Source organism: Schistocerca nitens, chromosome 5, assembly GCF_023898315.1.
Source record: "Schistocerca nitens isolate TAMUIC-IGC-003100 chromosome 5, iqSchNite1.1, whole genome shotgun sequence".
NCBI lineage: Eukaryota > Metazoa > Arthropoda > Insecta > Orthoptera > Acrididae > Schistocerca > Schistocerca nitens.
This window is the reverse complement of record NC_064618.1, coordinates 584151566-584170100: the sequence shown is the minus strand read 5'-3', so window position 1 is coordinate 584170100 and position 18535 is coordinate 584151566. Positions and strand designations below refer to the sequence as shown.

Below are 18535 nucleotides of genomic sequence, written 5' to 3'. Positions count from 1 at the left end.
AGACAAACAGAAGCTAAACGATGTCAATGTTAGCGTAAGGAGGGCTATGCGTGAAGCGTTCAGTGAATTCGAAAGTAAAATTCTATGTACCGATTTGACAGAAAATCCTAGGAATTTCTGGTCTTACGTTAAATCAGTAAGTGGCTTGAAACAGCATATCCAGACACCCCGGGATGATGATGGCATAGAAACAGAGGATGACACGCGTAAAGCTGAAATACTAAACACCTTTTTCCAAAGCTGTTTCACAGAGGAAGACCGCACTGCAGTTCCTTCTCTAAATCCTCGCACAAACTAAAAAATGGCTGACACCGAAATAAATGTCCAAGGAATAGAAAAGCAACTGGAATCACTCAACAGAGGAAAGTCCACTGGACCTGACGGGATACCAATTCGATTCTACACAGAGTACGCGAAAGAACTTGCCCCCCTTCTAACAGCCGTGTACCGCAAGTCTCTAGAGGAACGGAAGGTTCCAAATGATTGGAAAAGAGCACAGGTAGTCCCAGTCTTCAAGAAGGGTCGTCGAGCAGATGCGCAAAACTATAGACCTATATCTCTGACGTCGATCCGTTGTAGAATTTTAGAACATGTTTTTTGCTCGAGTATCATGTCGTTTTTGGAAACCCAGAATCCACTCTGTAGGAATCAACATGGATTCCGGAAACAGCGATCGTGTGAGACCCAACTTGCTTTATTTGTTCATGAGACCCAGAAAATATTAAATACAGGCTCCCAGGTAGATGCTATTTTCCTTGACTTCCGGAAGGCGTTCGATACAGTTCCGCACTGTCGCCTGATAAAGTAAGAGCCTACGGAATATCAGACCAGCTGTGTGGCTGGATTGAAGAGTTTTTAGCAAACAGAACACAGCATGTTGTTATCAATGGAGAGACGTCTACAGACGTTAAAGTAACCTCTGGCGTGCCACAGGGGAGTGTTATGGGACCATTGCTTTTCACTATATATATAAATGATCTAGTAGATAGTGTCGGAAGTTCCATGCGGTTTTTCGCGGATGATGCTGCAGTATACAGAGAAGTTGCAGCATTAGAAATTTGTAGCGAAATGCAGGAAGATCTGCAGCTGATAGGCACTTGGTGCAGGGAGTGGCAACTTACCCTTTACATAGACAAATGTAATGTATTGCGAATACATAGAAAGAAGGATTGTTTATTGTATGATTATATGATAGAGGAACATACAATGGTAGCAGTTACTTCTGTAAAATATCTGGGAGTATGCGTGCGGAACGATTTGAAGTGGAATGATCATATAAAATTAATTGTCGGTAAGGCGGGTACCAGGTTTAGATTCAATGGGAGAGTCCTTAGAAAATGTAGTCAATCAACAAAGGAGGTGGCTTACAAAACACTCGTTCGACCTATACTTGAGTATTGCTCATCAGTGTGGGATCTGTACCAAATCGGGTTGACAGAGGAGATAGAGAAAATCCAAAGAAGAGCGGCGCGTTTCGTCACAGGGTTATTTGGTAATCGTGATAGAGTTACGGAGATGTTTAGCAAACTCAAGTGGCAGATTATGCAAGAGAGGCGCTCTGCATCGCGGTGTAGCTTGCTCGCCAGGTTTCGAGAGGGTGCGTTTCTGGATGAGGTATCGAATATATTGCTTCCCCCTACTTATACCTTCCGAGGAGATCACGAATGTAAAATTAGAGAGATTCGAGCGCGCACGGAGACTTTCAGACAGTCATTCTTCCCCCGAACTATACGAGACTGGAACAGAAAAGGGAGGTAATGACAGTGGCACGTAAAGTGCCCTCCGCCACACACCGTTGGGTGGCTTGCGGAGTATAAATGTAGATGTAGATGAACCTTATGCAGAGACTGAGAGTTTTCTACATTTATTGTCAGGGAGTTCTCAGTTAGAGGGCTCTATCCAAGGAAATAGTGGTAGGATTGAACTGTCGTAGCTCTGTAAGTAATATATGTACTGCAATGCTGTCTGTGCTTCAGTGAGAATACAGCAGCCGACTAACGTGTGGCTCTTTCTTTTTTTCGCAGGGATGGTGAAACAAGTGAAGGGTGGCTACCTGCTGCGATACAAGAGTAAGTAGGAGCGGCAGCAGCGCTGTTTGCCGTACCTCTGACGTAACAGCCCGCTCGCCACCCGCCCTTTGTCATTCAAATGTGCGCTTTGTGCGCCATCGTGTTTGCCCCATCAGCTGTCAGCTAGATGACGTGTCAGACCGGTTTTGCATTACAATGGAGCCCACAAAAACGGTGATTTTGTACACCGTGTGATAGCTGCATGATAAACCTAGAAATGCCAGGTCTATCTCTAATTTCATCAGTACTTATTAATTTAGATGCAGGATAATATTACTGCTTCAACGACTGGAATATATCGATTGCTGATGTAATTCTTGATGTTTACCTCATTTCCCGTTGCAGTTAGAGGGCATGTTCAAAAATGCTTCACAGCACTCAGTGAAGTACGCTGTACTCTTCCAAAATCGCAGCAAATCAGATTATTGACATTGCAATTTGGATGGCTTCAGAATTTCAGAGACAGCTTTCCGGGACGACAGATACACCATATATAGATATTACTTTATCCATGTTGGACCTTGTGAACTCCGCGGCCGTTAATGTTGTTTGATAATGATGAAATGGGCTCTAAATTGCATACCTGAGGAGCTATGACCATTCGTTCATCTTCGCTAATGTGAAATACACCTCTTCTACTGAGCAAGTGTTCATAGCTGTTAAGGTACGCACCTTAGAGCCCACGCTTATTGGACATTTTTTATCGTTTTTGTCCACACAACCACCACTGAAAGTTACCAGCCCCACACTCTTCGCAACACAAGAACCGGTACATGTATTCAACTGTCAGAGGTATCAGAACGGTTTTCGTTTATAACTTTCGACTCGTTCGTTTCCGGTACAAGGATCTTTACTTCAAATTAATACGTTTATCGTTCTCCATCATCCTAGAATATCTGTAACATCATCACAGAATCACCCCGTGTATACGTACATTTACAGACGCCCGCGCATATAACTTTGACTCTCTGTAGTCTCGTTGGATGACGTTTTCGGCCATGGGTTCCTAATCAAAATACGATGTACTCACTACCCTCTACAAGTTCTAGAAGTCTGTAACGGGAATTTCCGACCACCCTGTAGTCAACGTCCTTGTTGTCATGTTTGACTGAAAAGTGATTTCACTAGTGAAAACTAAAACCCTGTATCCAACACTTGGATATTTCTGGAATCTCAAGGGGGTGTAGGTTGACGCATGTACATTTTGTACGTTCTTCCACGTAGCACTCGGTAGCTTGCGGAGCGAAGATATAGATGTCAAAAAAATGGTTCCAATGGCTTTGAGCACCATGGGACTTAACTTCTATGGTCATCAGTCCCCTAGAACTTAGAACTACTTAAACCTAACTAACCTAAGGACATCACACACATCCATGCCCGAGGCACGATTCGAACATGCGACCGTAGCGGTCGCACGGTTCCAGAGTGTAGCGCCTAGAACCGCTTGGCCACCCCGGCCGGCTATAGATGTCACTTTGATATGAGTTGTATCATTGTACTTTAAGTAAAACCAACCATCAAATGGATTACAGAAAACTTATCCTCTTTGATTGCTACATACTCCAACGACACACTGTAAATATTTAGAATTTTATGAAGTAACAGAGCATCCATGTTATTGGGGATACACAGTATATGAGGTAACATGCGTCATTAGTCGTTCATGTTTGACGGAATTTGGTCCTGTTTTCTTCAGTTTCTAGCAGTTTACGTGTAAATTGCAGTCAGACTGCCACTACCGATATCGAACGATTGCCAGGGAGAGACTAATACCTGTAGTCCCATGACAGAAACCAGACCTAGCTCCAACGTGCGGTGTTGCCGTCGAGCGCCTGATGCGGTTGCTGCGTTGCCAGGTCGATACCTGTACAACTCCATGGAGCCCTTCTCCCGACGGATATCTCACCGCTACCGAGTCGGGCCAATGAAATTAACGATGCTAATGAAGACATGCGTCACGTTAATGAACACTTTCAGCCGGTGGTAACCCGATGCCACAGACATGGCTCCCTCCATTAAGCTCCTCTTGCTAGTCTCGCCACCGCCTCTATGCCACTGCATGTAGTTAATTTCCTACCTTTGAGCTACAGTGTCTGACATTATAATGATAACGCTTACAGCAAGGAAACGTAAATCGGACACACGATGGTAGTTAATGTTTTAATCACTTTCAAGTAAGTTCCAGGAATTAAGTGAGGCACGTAAAATGACATACACTGAAGTTAAAAAATGCAAGAATTTCTACTACTAACCATCACTGCTGTTTTTCCATTGAAATCCTGCATTTATATTTTGCACTCTCCTTAGTTATAGCACACTCAGGCGTTGCTCTAGCTAGCATGCTATAAACTATTTTTGCACATCTGGGAAATAAAAGAAGTTATAAAGACACAGCCAGTAACATGGAAACGTGAACCCTATTTTATTTATGCAGGAAGGTAAATATCATATTAATATGCCTATACTTGAAAAAATTCGAAAGAAAAGTTATCAGAACAGTCCCACATAGATGACTGACGATTCTCATTCGCCAAGTGTAATTTCATGACGCTCATTTACTCAAGCAGCTGACGCCGCAAACACATCTCTGATGACAATCAATACTAAGTTAAGTAATTTTCATCGTTTTATTTGGTTTAAATTGTGTTTCGGAAAACCAGGCTGTGTATCGACGTCCCCAGTTAAATTATAAATTGTAGTCCTCAATGAATTGAACGCTGCTGACACTTTTAATGGTAATAGATTTGAAAAACCCTGATTTTAAGCTTGGTGGTTCCATTTGCACTGTTCTTGAAGCGGATTCTCTCCTTTCCACCTGTACTAGCAAGTAACAACTCACAATAAATATTTCACTCAGAAGCGGAATGGTCGTTGCTTTGAAATTTCCTGGCAGGTTAAAACTGTGTGCCAGACTGGAGCTCGAACTCATTTTGCACATAGTCAGTACCTCGGAAAGTAACAAGCCCCTGGCAAGAAAAGGCTTACTCAGAAAACGAAAGAGGTATGTGAAGTTATGAAGACACTGGTTCATTACTTTTCCTCGTACTCATCATGATTATTTAATCATTTGTTTCATAGGGAAACAAGTCAAAACAATTCGAAACGAGCGTAGAGTATATCAGAGTCCAGGTCTACGATAATAGCCTCCAAAAGACCGGTGTCGATTCTAATGTGATAAACGGCCAGTTGCTTTTCAGTGGTCCGAAGAGGTGAAAATTGTTTTGTGAGGGATTCAGACTGTGTGCTGGGTGATTCAATTGACTGCATCGGAAACGTCGGACCAAATCAACTACAAACGAGGTCGTAAGCAAGCGCATGTTGTCGTACAGCACCTCTACACCTTTCGAAAGCAATACCGGTCATATCCTACGAATCGCCCTCTGCAACCGTTTCAATAGGGCACAATACAAGTAGCATTCACAGACTCTCCCTCATGGGTGAGGTCATAACTTTATTCCTCGATACCGTTGTTTTGAACTTCTTATGCGGAGGAGACGAAAGTCGTCTCTCAGACATTGATGCTTTCTTTCTCTCGGTTTCAAATGAAGCACCCATATTTCGTTCACTGAAACTCCACGGCACAGGAATGGAACATCCTTCGCCTAGTACTGCATTAACTACTCAAAAAATAGTCCCATCCGCTTGATAGTAGCCACTGTAACCGGCGAGAACACTTCTTCAGTTAGTCCACGCGTTCTGTGTGCTATTCGCTACACTGCCAATGTAGATATTGAGTTCGTATGTTGTATGCCTTATATGAATCAAACCATCGAGGCAGCATACGTTCACACCGAGGTGGATGTACCTGGCCGCCTTAACCGCTATACACTTCGCACAAGTATTCTGCAATTATTAAATTGCTAGCACCAAATCCACGCCTGTTTTTATGACATTCACTAGCTCTGCAAACTTTTTATAGTTGGTGATGAATTGTAGCTGATGACGTTTCCTATAAGCGCGAAAACCTTATTAAACTTCTCACTTTAGCACTTCAACCCCCTATATCTCAAAACGGCATTTCGAAGAACAGTGTGTACATATCTGCATCTAACGGCCCAGTTTGAAAGCTTTGATAGTATGTTCTATCTAGGCATGAAATTTAACTTGCCTGGAGTATTTATACATCTGTGAGTGTTCTTGTTACTTACTGAGACATCCTCACACAACATGTTAGAACTGGAGGACAATAGAGAATTAAATCAAATGGCTCTAGACACTATGGGACTTAAGATCTGAGGTCATCAGTCCACTACTCTTAGAACTACTTAAACCTAACTAACCTAAGTACATCACACACATCCGTGCCCGAGGAAGGATTCGAACCTGCGACCGTAGCAGCAGCGCGGTTCCGGACTGAAGCTCCTAGAACCGCTCGGCCACAACGGCCGGCAGAGAATTAAATAAATACTACTACATAGACTAACAGACCAACTTTGTCGTTGGATTGAGGAGCTTTTAGCGAATCGAATACGTGTCATTAACAAGGAGAAACTTCCTGATCTAAGAGTAATTTCAGATGTGTCCAAAGAAGATTTATAGTACGATTAATGTTGTATTATATATACACCTCCTGTGTTCCATACATATAGAATGCGGGCTGTCCGGCATGACAGGCATGTTGCGTGGCAACAGTGTTCTGCCAAATCAACCTATTACATAGAGCAGTCTACATTTCGGGGACAGAAAACGGTTTTCATGACCTCAAAATGAAGGCGGCCTGCATGACAGGCATGTTGTGATGGCGTAGTATCTCTATGGTTTATTGGCATACTTTGCATTGCAACCTTAACATGAGGAGTAAATAAAAGATTTTCAAGCCTAAGGTGTGTAGCTTGCCTACCAATAAGAGGCACATTGTGGGAGTAGTTTTGGCTCACCTTACTGAACTGTACTGCAAGGCTACATGTGCCCATGAGCAAGGCTGGGGACAGGTTCAGATGGATAGAGGAGGGGTTGGACAGAGCAAGGGGGAGGAGGAAATGGACAGAGTGCAGGGAGAAAGATATATGCATGAGGAATGTGGAAGATGTAGAGAGGTAGTAGGCAGGTGGAAGAGGGGCAGATGTACATTGCCAGCAGGAGGAGCATTCTGTCGATGGAGCGATGGAGGGGAGGATGATATGGTCAGAAAGAGGGCTTGGAGGAAATGGACAAAGAGAGAGAGAGAGAGAGAGAGAGAGAGAGAGAGAGAGAGAGAGAAAGAAGGAGATGAAGAGACAGAGGGATTGGGGAGGAGGAGATAGACCAGCACAGGTGGGAGTATGAGGTGGACAGACAAGACAGACAGAGGAAGGAAGAGGTTGACGTAGAGAGGGGGAGGAGGAGTTTTCAGCAAGAGAAGCCGTGTGTGTGTATGTGGGGGGGGGGGGCGGGGGGGGCAGGGGCGGGGGGCTTCTAGGATGATGCAGTTGTATTACAGAAGTCACAACTCTAGAAAACTATAGCGTTATGTAGTGTAGAAAGATCTGCAGAGGATCGACACGTGGTACAGAAATTGGTAGTTGACCCTCACCATAAAAAAGTGCAACTTATTGCGAGCACGTTGTAGGAAAAAACATATTTTTGTATGACTGTACCATAAGGAAGAATCTGCAAGAACTGCAGTCCATCCGTTAAGTAGGTAGTCTACAAAACCCATTTTAGACTGATATTTTAGTGTTGCTCGTGCCTCTGGTACCACATAGAATTACAGAAATTATAGAGGGAATGGAGAACATCCAAAGAGCGGTCATTGTCATATAGGAGATGATAATCAAACTCGAGTAGCAAACGCTGCAAAAGAGGCGATATATATCACTGTGTGGTTAGCTGTTGAAATTCCGGGAGAGGCTGGAGTTCAGATGAAAACATATGAACAATCGTATTTCCTGCGCACGATTCAAATGGCTCTGAGCACTATGGGACTTAACTTCTGAGGTCATCAGTCCCCTAGAACTTAGAACTACTTAAACCTAACTAACCTAAGGACATCACACACATCCGTGCCCGAGGCAGGATTTGGACATGCGACCGTAGCGGTCGCACGGTTCCAGACTGTAACGCCTAGAACCCCTCGGCCAACCCGGCCGGCGCGCACGATTCGCGGCTTCAGCAGTATAGGAGGGAACTGACACGAGTAAACAAAGAACTTTCCAGCATAAACCAGGAGACGAATTGTCAAATATAGATGCTCACGTAGCTGTAGGAAATGTTGGAAATGAAGAGATACAATGTCTTGTCTCTAGTGTTAATCCCACATGTGGGAGAAGCAGTGAAGGAAACAAAAGGAAATAAGGGCTCGGAATGTATAATATAGGTCTAAATTTGAGGAAGAAATTTCTGCGGATTCATATCTGGAACACAGCATTGTAGGGAACTGAATCATCAGTCGAGAAAAAACCGCGCTTGAAGAGAATCGAATTGTATGAAATGCACGTTTACACATGAGAATATTTGAAATTAGCCGCAAAGTATGTAAATGTCATAGGATCAGACAAAATCATCTAGGAGAGCTCACTGAGCCTAATATAGAGGGGAGAAAGAAGATTAAGAAAAATGGACTTATAATTTCGCTTAAAAGAAGATGTTTACTAAAAATTGTGTAAATTCGTAAGAAATCATCACGACAATGCGTTACACAAGGCAGAATGCACGCATGTATCAGAAATACTGATTTTAGAATCAATCAAAGAAAACGAAGAAATCAAGAGAAAGGAAATAAATATTGTGAGGAATATATTAGGATTTAGAATAATTGTAAAAAGATTTAACTTCGCAGGAAATCATTAGTACAATGGAGTATATGGGGTAGAATGTACGTACGTAACAGAAATACTGATTTTAGGATCAGCCAAAGAAAATGTATAAATCAACAAAAAGGAAAGAAAGACTGAGAGGAAGACTTTAGAAATAGAATAACCCTTCAAAAATTTAAAATAGGGTGTAACCCAGAAGAACATGTAGGAACGTCATGTAGCAGGAATCATAGACGAAAATAAGAAAATATGACTAATGGTTTATGGGGACTTACAAAGAATTGGTTCGTAGGTACTTAGTGAATTATACACATCGGCTTAAAATCTTTATGCAATTGTAGAAACTTGCATTTTTCACTATTTTTGCCATTACTAACAACGTTATACCAAGACATAAAATGTACACTGGTTTGTCCAGATACACCCGACGTGTGTAATTATAAGAAACGTCGCCCTAGTTCTATCTCGTAACACACGACCGGCAGCTACACACACTTTGATGCTCGCGCCATGTGATGTAGTGGTCTATTGCCTCCTGGAGAGTGAGTGAGGTCTTTCCGGCGTTAGTTGTTCGCGTCGGCGGTAGCTGTGGAAAGTCCTGGAAAAAAAAAAGAATGCTGAGTCGCTACAAGTCCTAGCAGACTGATAAGAATCCAAGACATTTCAGCCCTGTGATTCTTGGCCATGTCAGATGGTGACTGTCGTATAGATTCTGCTGTCGTCCTTATACAGGTCAATTGATAGTGGCCGGACCAAATATCTCACGAAATAAGCGTCAAACGAAAAAACTACAAAGAACGAAACTTGTCTAGCTTGGAGGGGGAAACCAGATGGCGCTATGGTTGGCCCGCTAGATGGCGCTGCTATAGGTCAAACGGATATCAACTGCGTTTTTTTAAATAGGGCCCCCATTTTTATTACATATTCGTGTAGTACGTAAAGAAATATGAATGCTTTAGTTGGACCACTTTTTTCGCTTTGTGATAGATGGCGCTGTAATAGTCACGAGCGTATAAGTGCGTGGTATCACTTAACATTCCCCCAGTGCGGACGGTATTTGCTTCGTGATACATTACCCGTGTTATAATGGACCGTTTACCAATTGCGGAAAAGGTCGATATCGTGTTGATGTATGGCTATTGTGATCAAAATGCCCAATGGGCGTGTGCTATGTATGCTGCTCGGTATCCTGAACGACATCATCCGGACCCTTCGCCGGATAGTTACGTTATTTAAGGAAACAGGATGTGTTCAGCCACATGTGAAACGTCAACGACGACCTGCAACAAATGATGATGCCCAAGAAGGTGTTTTAGCTGCTGTCGCGGCTAATCCGCACATCAGTAGCAGACAAACTGCGCGAGAATCGGGAACCTCAAAAACGTCGGTGTTGAGAATGCTACATCAACATCGATTGCACTCGTACCATATTTCTATGCACCAGGAATTGCATGGCGACGACTATGAACGTCGTGTACAGTTCTGCCACTGGGCACAAGAAAAATTACGGGACGATGACAGATTTTTTGCACGCGTACTATTTAACGACGAAGCGTCATTCACCAACAGAGGTAACGTAAACCGGCATAACATGCACTACTGGGCAACGGAAAATCCACCATGGCTGCGGAAAGTGGAAGATCAGCAACCTTGGCGGGTTAATGTATGGTGCGGCATTATGGGAGCAAGGACAGCTGGCTCCCATTTTATCGATGGCAATCTAAATGGTGCAATGTATGCTGATTTCCTACGTAATGTTCTACCGATGTTAGTACAAGATGTTTCACTGCATGACAGAATGGCGATGTACTTTCAACATGATGGATATCCGGCACATAGCTCGCGTATGTTTGAAGCAGTATTGAATAACATATCTCATCACAGGTGGATTGGTCGTCGAAGCACCATACCATGGCCCGCACGTTCACCGGATCTGACGTCTCCGGATTTCTTTCTATGGGGAAAATTGAAGGATATTTGCTTTCGTGATCCACCGACAACGCCTGACAACATGCGTCAGCGCATTGTCAATGCGTGTGCGAACGTTACGGAAAGCGAACTACTCGCTGTCGAGAAGAATGTCGTTACACGTATTGCCAAATGCATTGAGGTTGACGGACATCATTTTGAGCATTTATTGCACTAATGTGGTATTTACAGGTGACCACGCTGTAACAGCATGCGTTCTCAGAAATGATAAGTTCATAAAGGTACATGTATCACATTGGAACAACCGAAAAGAAATGTTCAATCGTACCTACGTTCTGTATTTTAATTTAAAAAACCTACCTTTTACCAACTGTTCTTCTAAAATTGTGAGTCGTATGTTTGTGATTATTACAGCGCCATCTATCACAAAGCGAAAAAAGTGGTCCGACTAAAACATTCATATTTCTTTACGTACTACACGAATATGTAATAAAAATGGGGGTTCCTATTTTAAAATAACGCAGCTGATAACCGTTTGACCTATGGCAGCGCCATCTAGCGGGCCAACCATAGCGCGATCTGGTTTCCCCCTCCAATCTAGACAAGTTTCGTTCTTTGTTCTTTTTTCGTTTGATGCTTATTTTGTGAGATATTTGGCCCGGTCACGATCAATGGACCACCCTGTATAGCCACGACGCGTTCTGTGATGGTCATTCCAGCGCCATACACGGTAACATTTTTGTTTCGTACCTTAGCACTCGCCGCGCCCCCTTCAACCTTACAACGACCGCGTCCCCAGCTGGGATTTAGCTGCAGAGCGCCGTCTTTATTGAGGGTGTTGTCACAAATTCTGTGTATGGATCTCTTATTTTATGGCGCTATCCGAGAAACATTTAGTCTGTTTAGAAACAGGCTCTTCGTTAACAGCTGTTTGTTGCCCGTTTTCCAGAGCATGCATTGCTACCGATGGCTGCTAAGAATATAGTAGACAGAAATACCTGCCGTGTTCTACATTGGACTGAGCGTTAGTACGCAAATTCTGTTCTCTCTAAACGGTCTACACGCGAAGGAACTGAACCACTTACGGGAATTATTCAAGGCACGGTTATAACAACTGACAGTTGTTCCAAAGGTCTGTCCGAAGACATGTAAGCAGATGGACCAGGAGGAGAAAGTTGGCATTTTTGCCGTTCCGTGGCCCACTAAGTGGAAACCTTAGCCGTCTCCTAAAGAAGCAGAAAATACACTCCTGGAAATTGAAATAAGAACACCGTGAATTCATTGTCCCAGGAAGGGGAAACTTTATTAACACATTCCTGGGGTCAGATACATCACATGATTACACTGACAGAACCACAGGCACATAGACACAGGCAACAGAGCATGCACAATGTCGGCACTAGTACAGTGTATATCCACCTTTCGCAGCAATGCAGGCTGCTATTCTCCCATGGAGACGATCGTAGAGATGCTGGATGTAGTCCTGTGGAACGGCTTGCCATGCCATTTCCACCTGGCGCCTCAGTTGGACCAGCGTTCGTGCTGGACGTGCAGACCGCGTGAGACGACGCTTCATCCAGTCCCAAACATGCTCAATGGGGGACAGATCCGGAGATCTTGCTGGCCAGGGTAGTTGACTTACACCTTCTAGAGCACGTTGGGTGGCACGGGATACATGCGGACGTGCATTGTCCTGTTGGAACAGCAAGTTCCCTTGCCGGTCTAGGAATGGTAGAACGATGGGTTCGATGACGGTTTGGATGTACCGTGCACTATTCAGTGTCCCCTCGACGATCACCAGTGGTGTACGGCCGGTGTAGGAGATCGCTCCCCACACCATGATGCCGGGTGTTGGCCCTGTGTGCCTCGGTCGTATGCAGTCCTGATTGTGGCGCTCACCTGCACGGCGCCAAACACACATACGACCATCATTGGCACCAAGGCAGAAGCAACTCTCATCGCTGAAGACGACACGTCTCCATTCGTCCCTCCATTCACGCCTGTCGCGACACCACTGGAGGCGGGCTGCACGATGTTGTGGCGTGAGCGGAAGACGGCCTAACGGTGTGCGGGACCGTAGCCCAGCTTCATGGAGACGGTTGCGAATGGTCCTCGCCGATACCCCAGGAGCAACAGTGTCCCTAATTTGCTGGGAAGTGGCGGTGCGGTCCCCTACGGCACTGCGTAGGATCCTACGGTCTTGGCGTGCATCCGTGCGTCGCTGCGGTCCGGTCCCAGGTCGACGGGCACGTGCACCTTCCGCCGACCACTGGCGACGACATCGATGTACTGTGGAGACCTCACGCCCCACGTGTTGAGCAATTCGGCGGTACGTCCACCCGGCCTCCCGCATGCCCACTATACGCCCTCGCTCAAAGTCCGTCAACCGCACATACGGTTCACGTCCACGCTGTCGCGGCATGCTACCAGTGTTAAAGACTGCGATGGAGCTCCGTATGCCACGGCAAACTGGCTGACACTGACGGCGGCGGTGCACAAATGCTGCGCAGCTAACGCCATTCGACGGCCAACACCGCGGTTCCTGGTGTGTCCGCTGTGCCGTGCGTGTGATCATTGCTTGTACAGCCCTCTCGCAGTGTCCGGAGCAAGTATGGTGGGTCTGACACACCGGTGTCAATGTGTTCTTTTTTCCATTTCCAGGAGTGTAGTTTGGTTCGTCGCGCTTCCAGACACAATTCTACAACTGATAAAGCCTCAGAAAGACGATGTAGGCCTCAGAACGCCAGGAGTAACGACTATAAAATACCATGTGGGTGTGGAACATTTTACACTACTGGCCATTAAAATTGCAACACCAAGAAGAAATGCAGATGATAAACGGGTATTCATTGGACAAATATATTATACTAGAGCTGACAGGTGATTACATTTTCACGCAATTTGGGTGCATTGATCCTGAGAAATCAGTACCCAGAACAACCACCTCTGGCCGTAATAACGGCTTTGATGCGCCTGGGCATTGAGTCAAACAGAGCTAGGATGGCGTGTCGCCGGCCGCGGTGGTCTCGCGGTTCTAGGAGCGCAGTCCGGAACCGTTCGACTGCTACGGTCGCAGGTTCGAATCCTGCCTCGGGCATGGATGTGTGTGAGGTCATTAGGTTAGTTAGGTTTAAGTAGTTCTAAGTTCTAGGGGACTGATAACCACAGTAGTTGAGTTCCATAGTGCTCAGAGCCATTTGAACCATTTTGATGGCGTGTAGGCGTGTACATGTACAGCTGGCCATGCAGCTTCAACACGGTACCACAGTCCACTAAGAGTAGTGACTGGCGTATTGTGACGAGCCAGATGCTCGGGCACCATTGACCAGACGTTTTCAATTGGTGAGAGATCTGGAGAATGTGCTGGCCAGGGCAGCAGTCGAACATTTTCTGTATCCAGAAAGGCCCGTACAGGACATACAACATGTGGTCGTGCATTAACCTGTTGAAATGCAGGGTTTCGCAGGGATCGAATGAAGGGTGGAGCCACTGGTCGTAACACATCTGAAATGTAACGTCCACTGTTCAAAGTGCCGTCAATGCGAACAAGAGGTGACCGAGACGTGTAACCAATGGCACCCCATACCACCACGCCGGGTAATAAGCCAGTATGGCGATGACGAATACACGTTTCCAATGTGCGTTCACCGCGATGTCGCCAAACACGGATGCGACCATCATGATGCTGTAAACAGAACCTGGATTCATCCGAAAAAATGACGTTTTGCCATTCGTGCACCCAGGTTCGTCGTTTAGTACACCATCGCAGGCGCTCCTGTCTGTGATGCAGCGACAAGGGTAACCGCAGCCATGGTCTCCGAGCTGATAGTCCATGCTGTTGCAAACGTCGTCGAACTGTTGGTGCAGATGGTTGTTGTCTTGCAAACGTCCCCATCTGTTGACTCAGGGATCGAGACGCGGCTGCCCGATCCGTTACAACCATGCGGATAAGATGCCTGTCATCTCGACTGCTAGTGATACGACGCTGTTGGAATCCAGCACGGCGTTCTGTATTACCCTCATGAACCCACCGACTGCATATTCTGCTAACAGTCATTGGATCTCGACCAACGCGAGCAGCAATGTCGCGATACGATAAACCGCAATCGCGATAGGCTACAATCCGACCTTTATCAAAGTCGGAATCGTGATGGTACGCATTTTTCCTCCTTACACGAGGCATCACAACAACGTTTCACCAGGCAACGCCGGTCAACTGCTGTTTGTGTATGAGAAATCAGTTGGAAACTTTCCTCATGTCAGCACGTTGTATGTGTTGCCACCGGCACTAACCTTGTGTGAATGCTCTGCAAAGCTAATCATTTGCTTATCATATCATCTTCTTCCTGTCGGTTAAATTTCGCGTCTGTAGCACGTCATCTTAGTGGTGTAGCAATTTTAATGGCCAGTAGTGTACGTCGGACACACTGTGTAAACTACTGAACACGATAGGTGTTCCTGCGTACAGTATACTGAGAAATCAACGCTAGCAGAGTATGCTGTAGAAAACTGATACCGAATGGTATTCTCTGAGACCTCTGTTACTAAGCAGCCAATTGTTTCTGGGGTTGCTTAATAGAAGAAGCGATCCAGATAAAAAGCTTGTGACAACACACTAAATAAATACAGTGGTTTAAGTATAAGCACAGTTTGGGATCTAGCCATCGGAGGGTCGAAGCGTTTGCGGTTGGTGTGTATCGGAGACATTACCAAACATGGCGCTGGAGTGAGCACCAGCAACGTTAGAGAAGGCAACGCAACCGTTAGGCAATAGCCGAGGAGTACCCTGCCGAAAACTCGTTGTTTTTAAAGTGTCCGAAGCTACTACAAGTCAAGACAGTTGCATTAACAAATCAGAGAGTTCTAGGAACGGGAAGTAATTAGCACTGAAAAGCAAGAAACTGAATGCAGGACAAAATGTGGAAACAGATTCAAGAGATGGAAAGAAACAGTTCTGACAAGGCACGGGAGAAAGTATGAGTAATGTAAAAAGGAACAATTAAGGTACTGGAGAAAGTGTAAAGCTAGATTATTGGCTTAAACGTCGTTCTTCATTGAAGAGAAAAAGAGAGATATATGGTGGCGAACGTCGTTTTCTCTTCATAAATCTCCTCCCATCCACTACATCCTAAACGAATAACATTGGTCCAGATGTTCCATTTATCGCGAATCTCTCACCCAGCGCAAATTCCCAAACGGCTGGAAAAAAGCTGAGGTAACACCTGCATATCAGAAGTGTAAAACAACTGACAACAAAATTACCATCGATTTGCTGCAAAATTCTGTAACGTATTCGAAGTTCAAATATGGTAAATTTACTTCAGACGGAAAAGCTTCTGTCAACAAATCAAGATGATATCTTCTGAATCATTAATGGAGGTTAACTGGCAGATTCCACGTTCCTAGATTTGCAGAAAAAGTTTGACACGGTGCCTTACTGTACACTGTTAACGAAGATGCTAGTATATGAAATAAGTTCCCAGACATGTGAGAGGATCGGAGACTTCTCAATAGACCGTAGTATGTCGTCCCCGACTGCGAGTGTTTGATAGGGACAAGGGTGTCGTCAGGAGTGATCCAGAGAAGAGTGAGAGGACCGTGTCCGTCAGATCATTTATGCAGGCGCTGTAGAGAACAAGAGTTCTCTAGAACACCTACATAAATGATCTGACGGACACGGTGAGCAGCGGTCTGCGGCTGTTTGCTGACGATGACGCGAAGGGTGTCGTTGAATGGCTGTAAGACGATATAAATTGACTTAGACAAAACATATAGTGGGCTTGAAGAATGGCAACTTACTCTAAATGTAGAACAATGTAAATTGATACATATGAGTATGAAAACTGTCCCGTAATGTTCGAATACAAAATTAGTGGTATGCTGCTTCCACAGTCATATCGATTAAATATCTACTTGTAACGTTCCACCGCGATCTGAAATGGAACGAGCACGCAAGGACGGAAGTAGGGAAGGTGTATGGACGACTTCGGTTTATTGGGAAAATTTTCAGGAGAGTGTAGGTCGTCAGTAAAGGAGGCTGCTCGTAGGACCATAATAAGACCCATTTTCATGTACTGTTCGAAAGTGGGGATCTACACCTTGTCGGATTAAAGGAATACCTTGAAGCAATTTAGAGGCGTGCTGCTAGATTAATAACCGGTAGCCCACAGTAGCTGAGTCGTCAGCGCGATAGAATGTCAATGCTAAGGGCCCGAGTTCGTTTCCCAGCTGGGTCGAAGACTTTCTCCGCTCAGGGACTGGGTTTTGTAATGTCCTAATCATCATCATTTCATCCCCATCGATACGCAAGTCACCGAAGTGGCGTCAAATCGAAAGACTTGCACGCGGCGAACGGTCTACCCAACGGGAGGCCCTAGCACACGACATTTAACCCGTTGGTTTGATCAACAGGCAAATGTTACGAAGATACTTAGTGAATTCAAACGGGAATCCCTGAAGGGATGATAAAGTGCTTTTCGCTAAATACTATTGAGAAAATTTAGAGAACCACATTTGAAGCTGACGGCTAAACCATGCTGCTGCTGCCAATGCTCATTTCACGTAAGGATAAAAGATTTACGAGAAATTAGGGCTCTTACGGTGGCATATGGACAGTTTACGTCGCTCTGTTTGCGAGTGGAACAGGAAAGGATATTATTATGTGGCTGTAGTACGGGATAGCCCTCCATGCTTACGCAGTATGTGTGCAGAGGTAGATATCCGTAGTAGAGGTGGAGCATCATACTGACAGGCTTCGAGATGGTCTGGCTGCAAACGACTGTTCAGTTCAATTCAATACAGTTTATTGCCACGAATTTTAGACCTGTTAGCTGGAAACTGTAAGTAGGTCATATGTAGTGTCGGCAGACTTGCCAACACTACGCACACTAATTGAAAGAGGCGGCCAAGATGCACGCGCTAACTCACGAAGGATGGAGTGAGGTCTGAAACAGGAGACTTAATGAATGTGATAAAGAAAATACGTATCTTTGGAATATACTTAACTTTTAATACATCCTTGTATACATCGTTCTTGATGAGACATCTGGAGATTGTGGCGATACAAGTGACTCTTTATATACAAGCTATTTAAGGCTAATGGCGCCTTGCTAAGTCGTAGCCATTAACTTAGCTGAAGGCTATTCTAACTGTCTCTCGGCAAATGAGAGCAATGGCTTCGTCCGTATAGTCGCTAGCAACGTCGTCGTACAACTGGGGCGAGTTCTCGTACGTCTCTCGAGACCTGCCGTGTGGTGGCGCTCGGTCTGCGATCACACAGTGGCGACACGCGGGTCCGACATGTACTAATGGACCGCGGCCGATTTAAGCTACCACCTAGCAAGTGTGGTGTCTGGCAGTGACACCACATTCCTCCCCCGCAAATCGGCGAACGGTCGTGTTATAAGGCTTCCGCCCGCCGTGGGGAGGACCCCAATTTGACGTATGCGATGAGGTGGGGAGCCTAACAACAGGCGAGGCCGTGCCACCCGCACCCGGCCATTCGGTCCGAGGGGAGCTAGGAAACGCCTGAAAACCTAGTCCAGGGTGCACGTCAACATGAAGACGACATCTGGTCCGGAGCGGGCAAGAGTTCCATGGCGGAGGACAGCCGGTCACGGGAAGCGAGCGGCGGCGCATGACCCAGAGAGGCGCCAGGCGGTTGCAGCGACGCGTCCACTGCGGGCGGCGCCGGCGGGAGAACAGGCGGCGGCGGCGGCGGCGGCGGCGGCGGCGGCGGCGGCGGCGCGTTACCATGAGGCAAAATGGAAGGCAGCGTCGGTAACACCTGGGGATGAGGCGAGC

The 18535-nt window shown here is 45.6% G+C and overlaps 1 protein-coding gene across 1 annotated transcript in view; it reads left to right on the top strand.

Annotated features, from left to right (window-relative positions):
• Positions 1 to 2026: 2026 nt before the first annotated feature.
• The window catches only part of LOC126260594 (uncharacterized), a 145948-nt gene continuing 129439 nt past the window's right edge, over positions 2027 to 18535 (top strand). The window contains exon 1 of the mRNA XM_049957929.1: positions 2027 to 2069. Coding sequence (XP_049813886.1) covers positions 2027 to 2069 — 43 coding nt within the window. The remainder of the gene's footprint in view (positions 2070 to 18535) is intronic.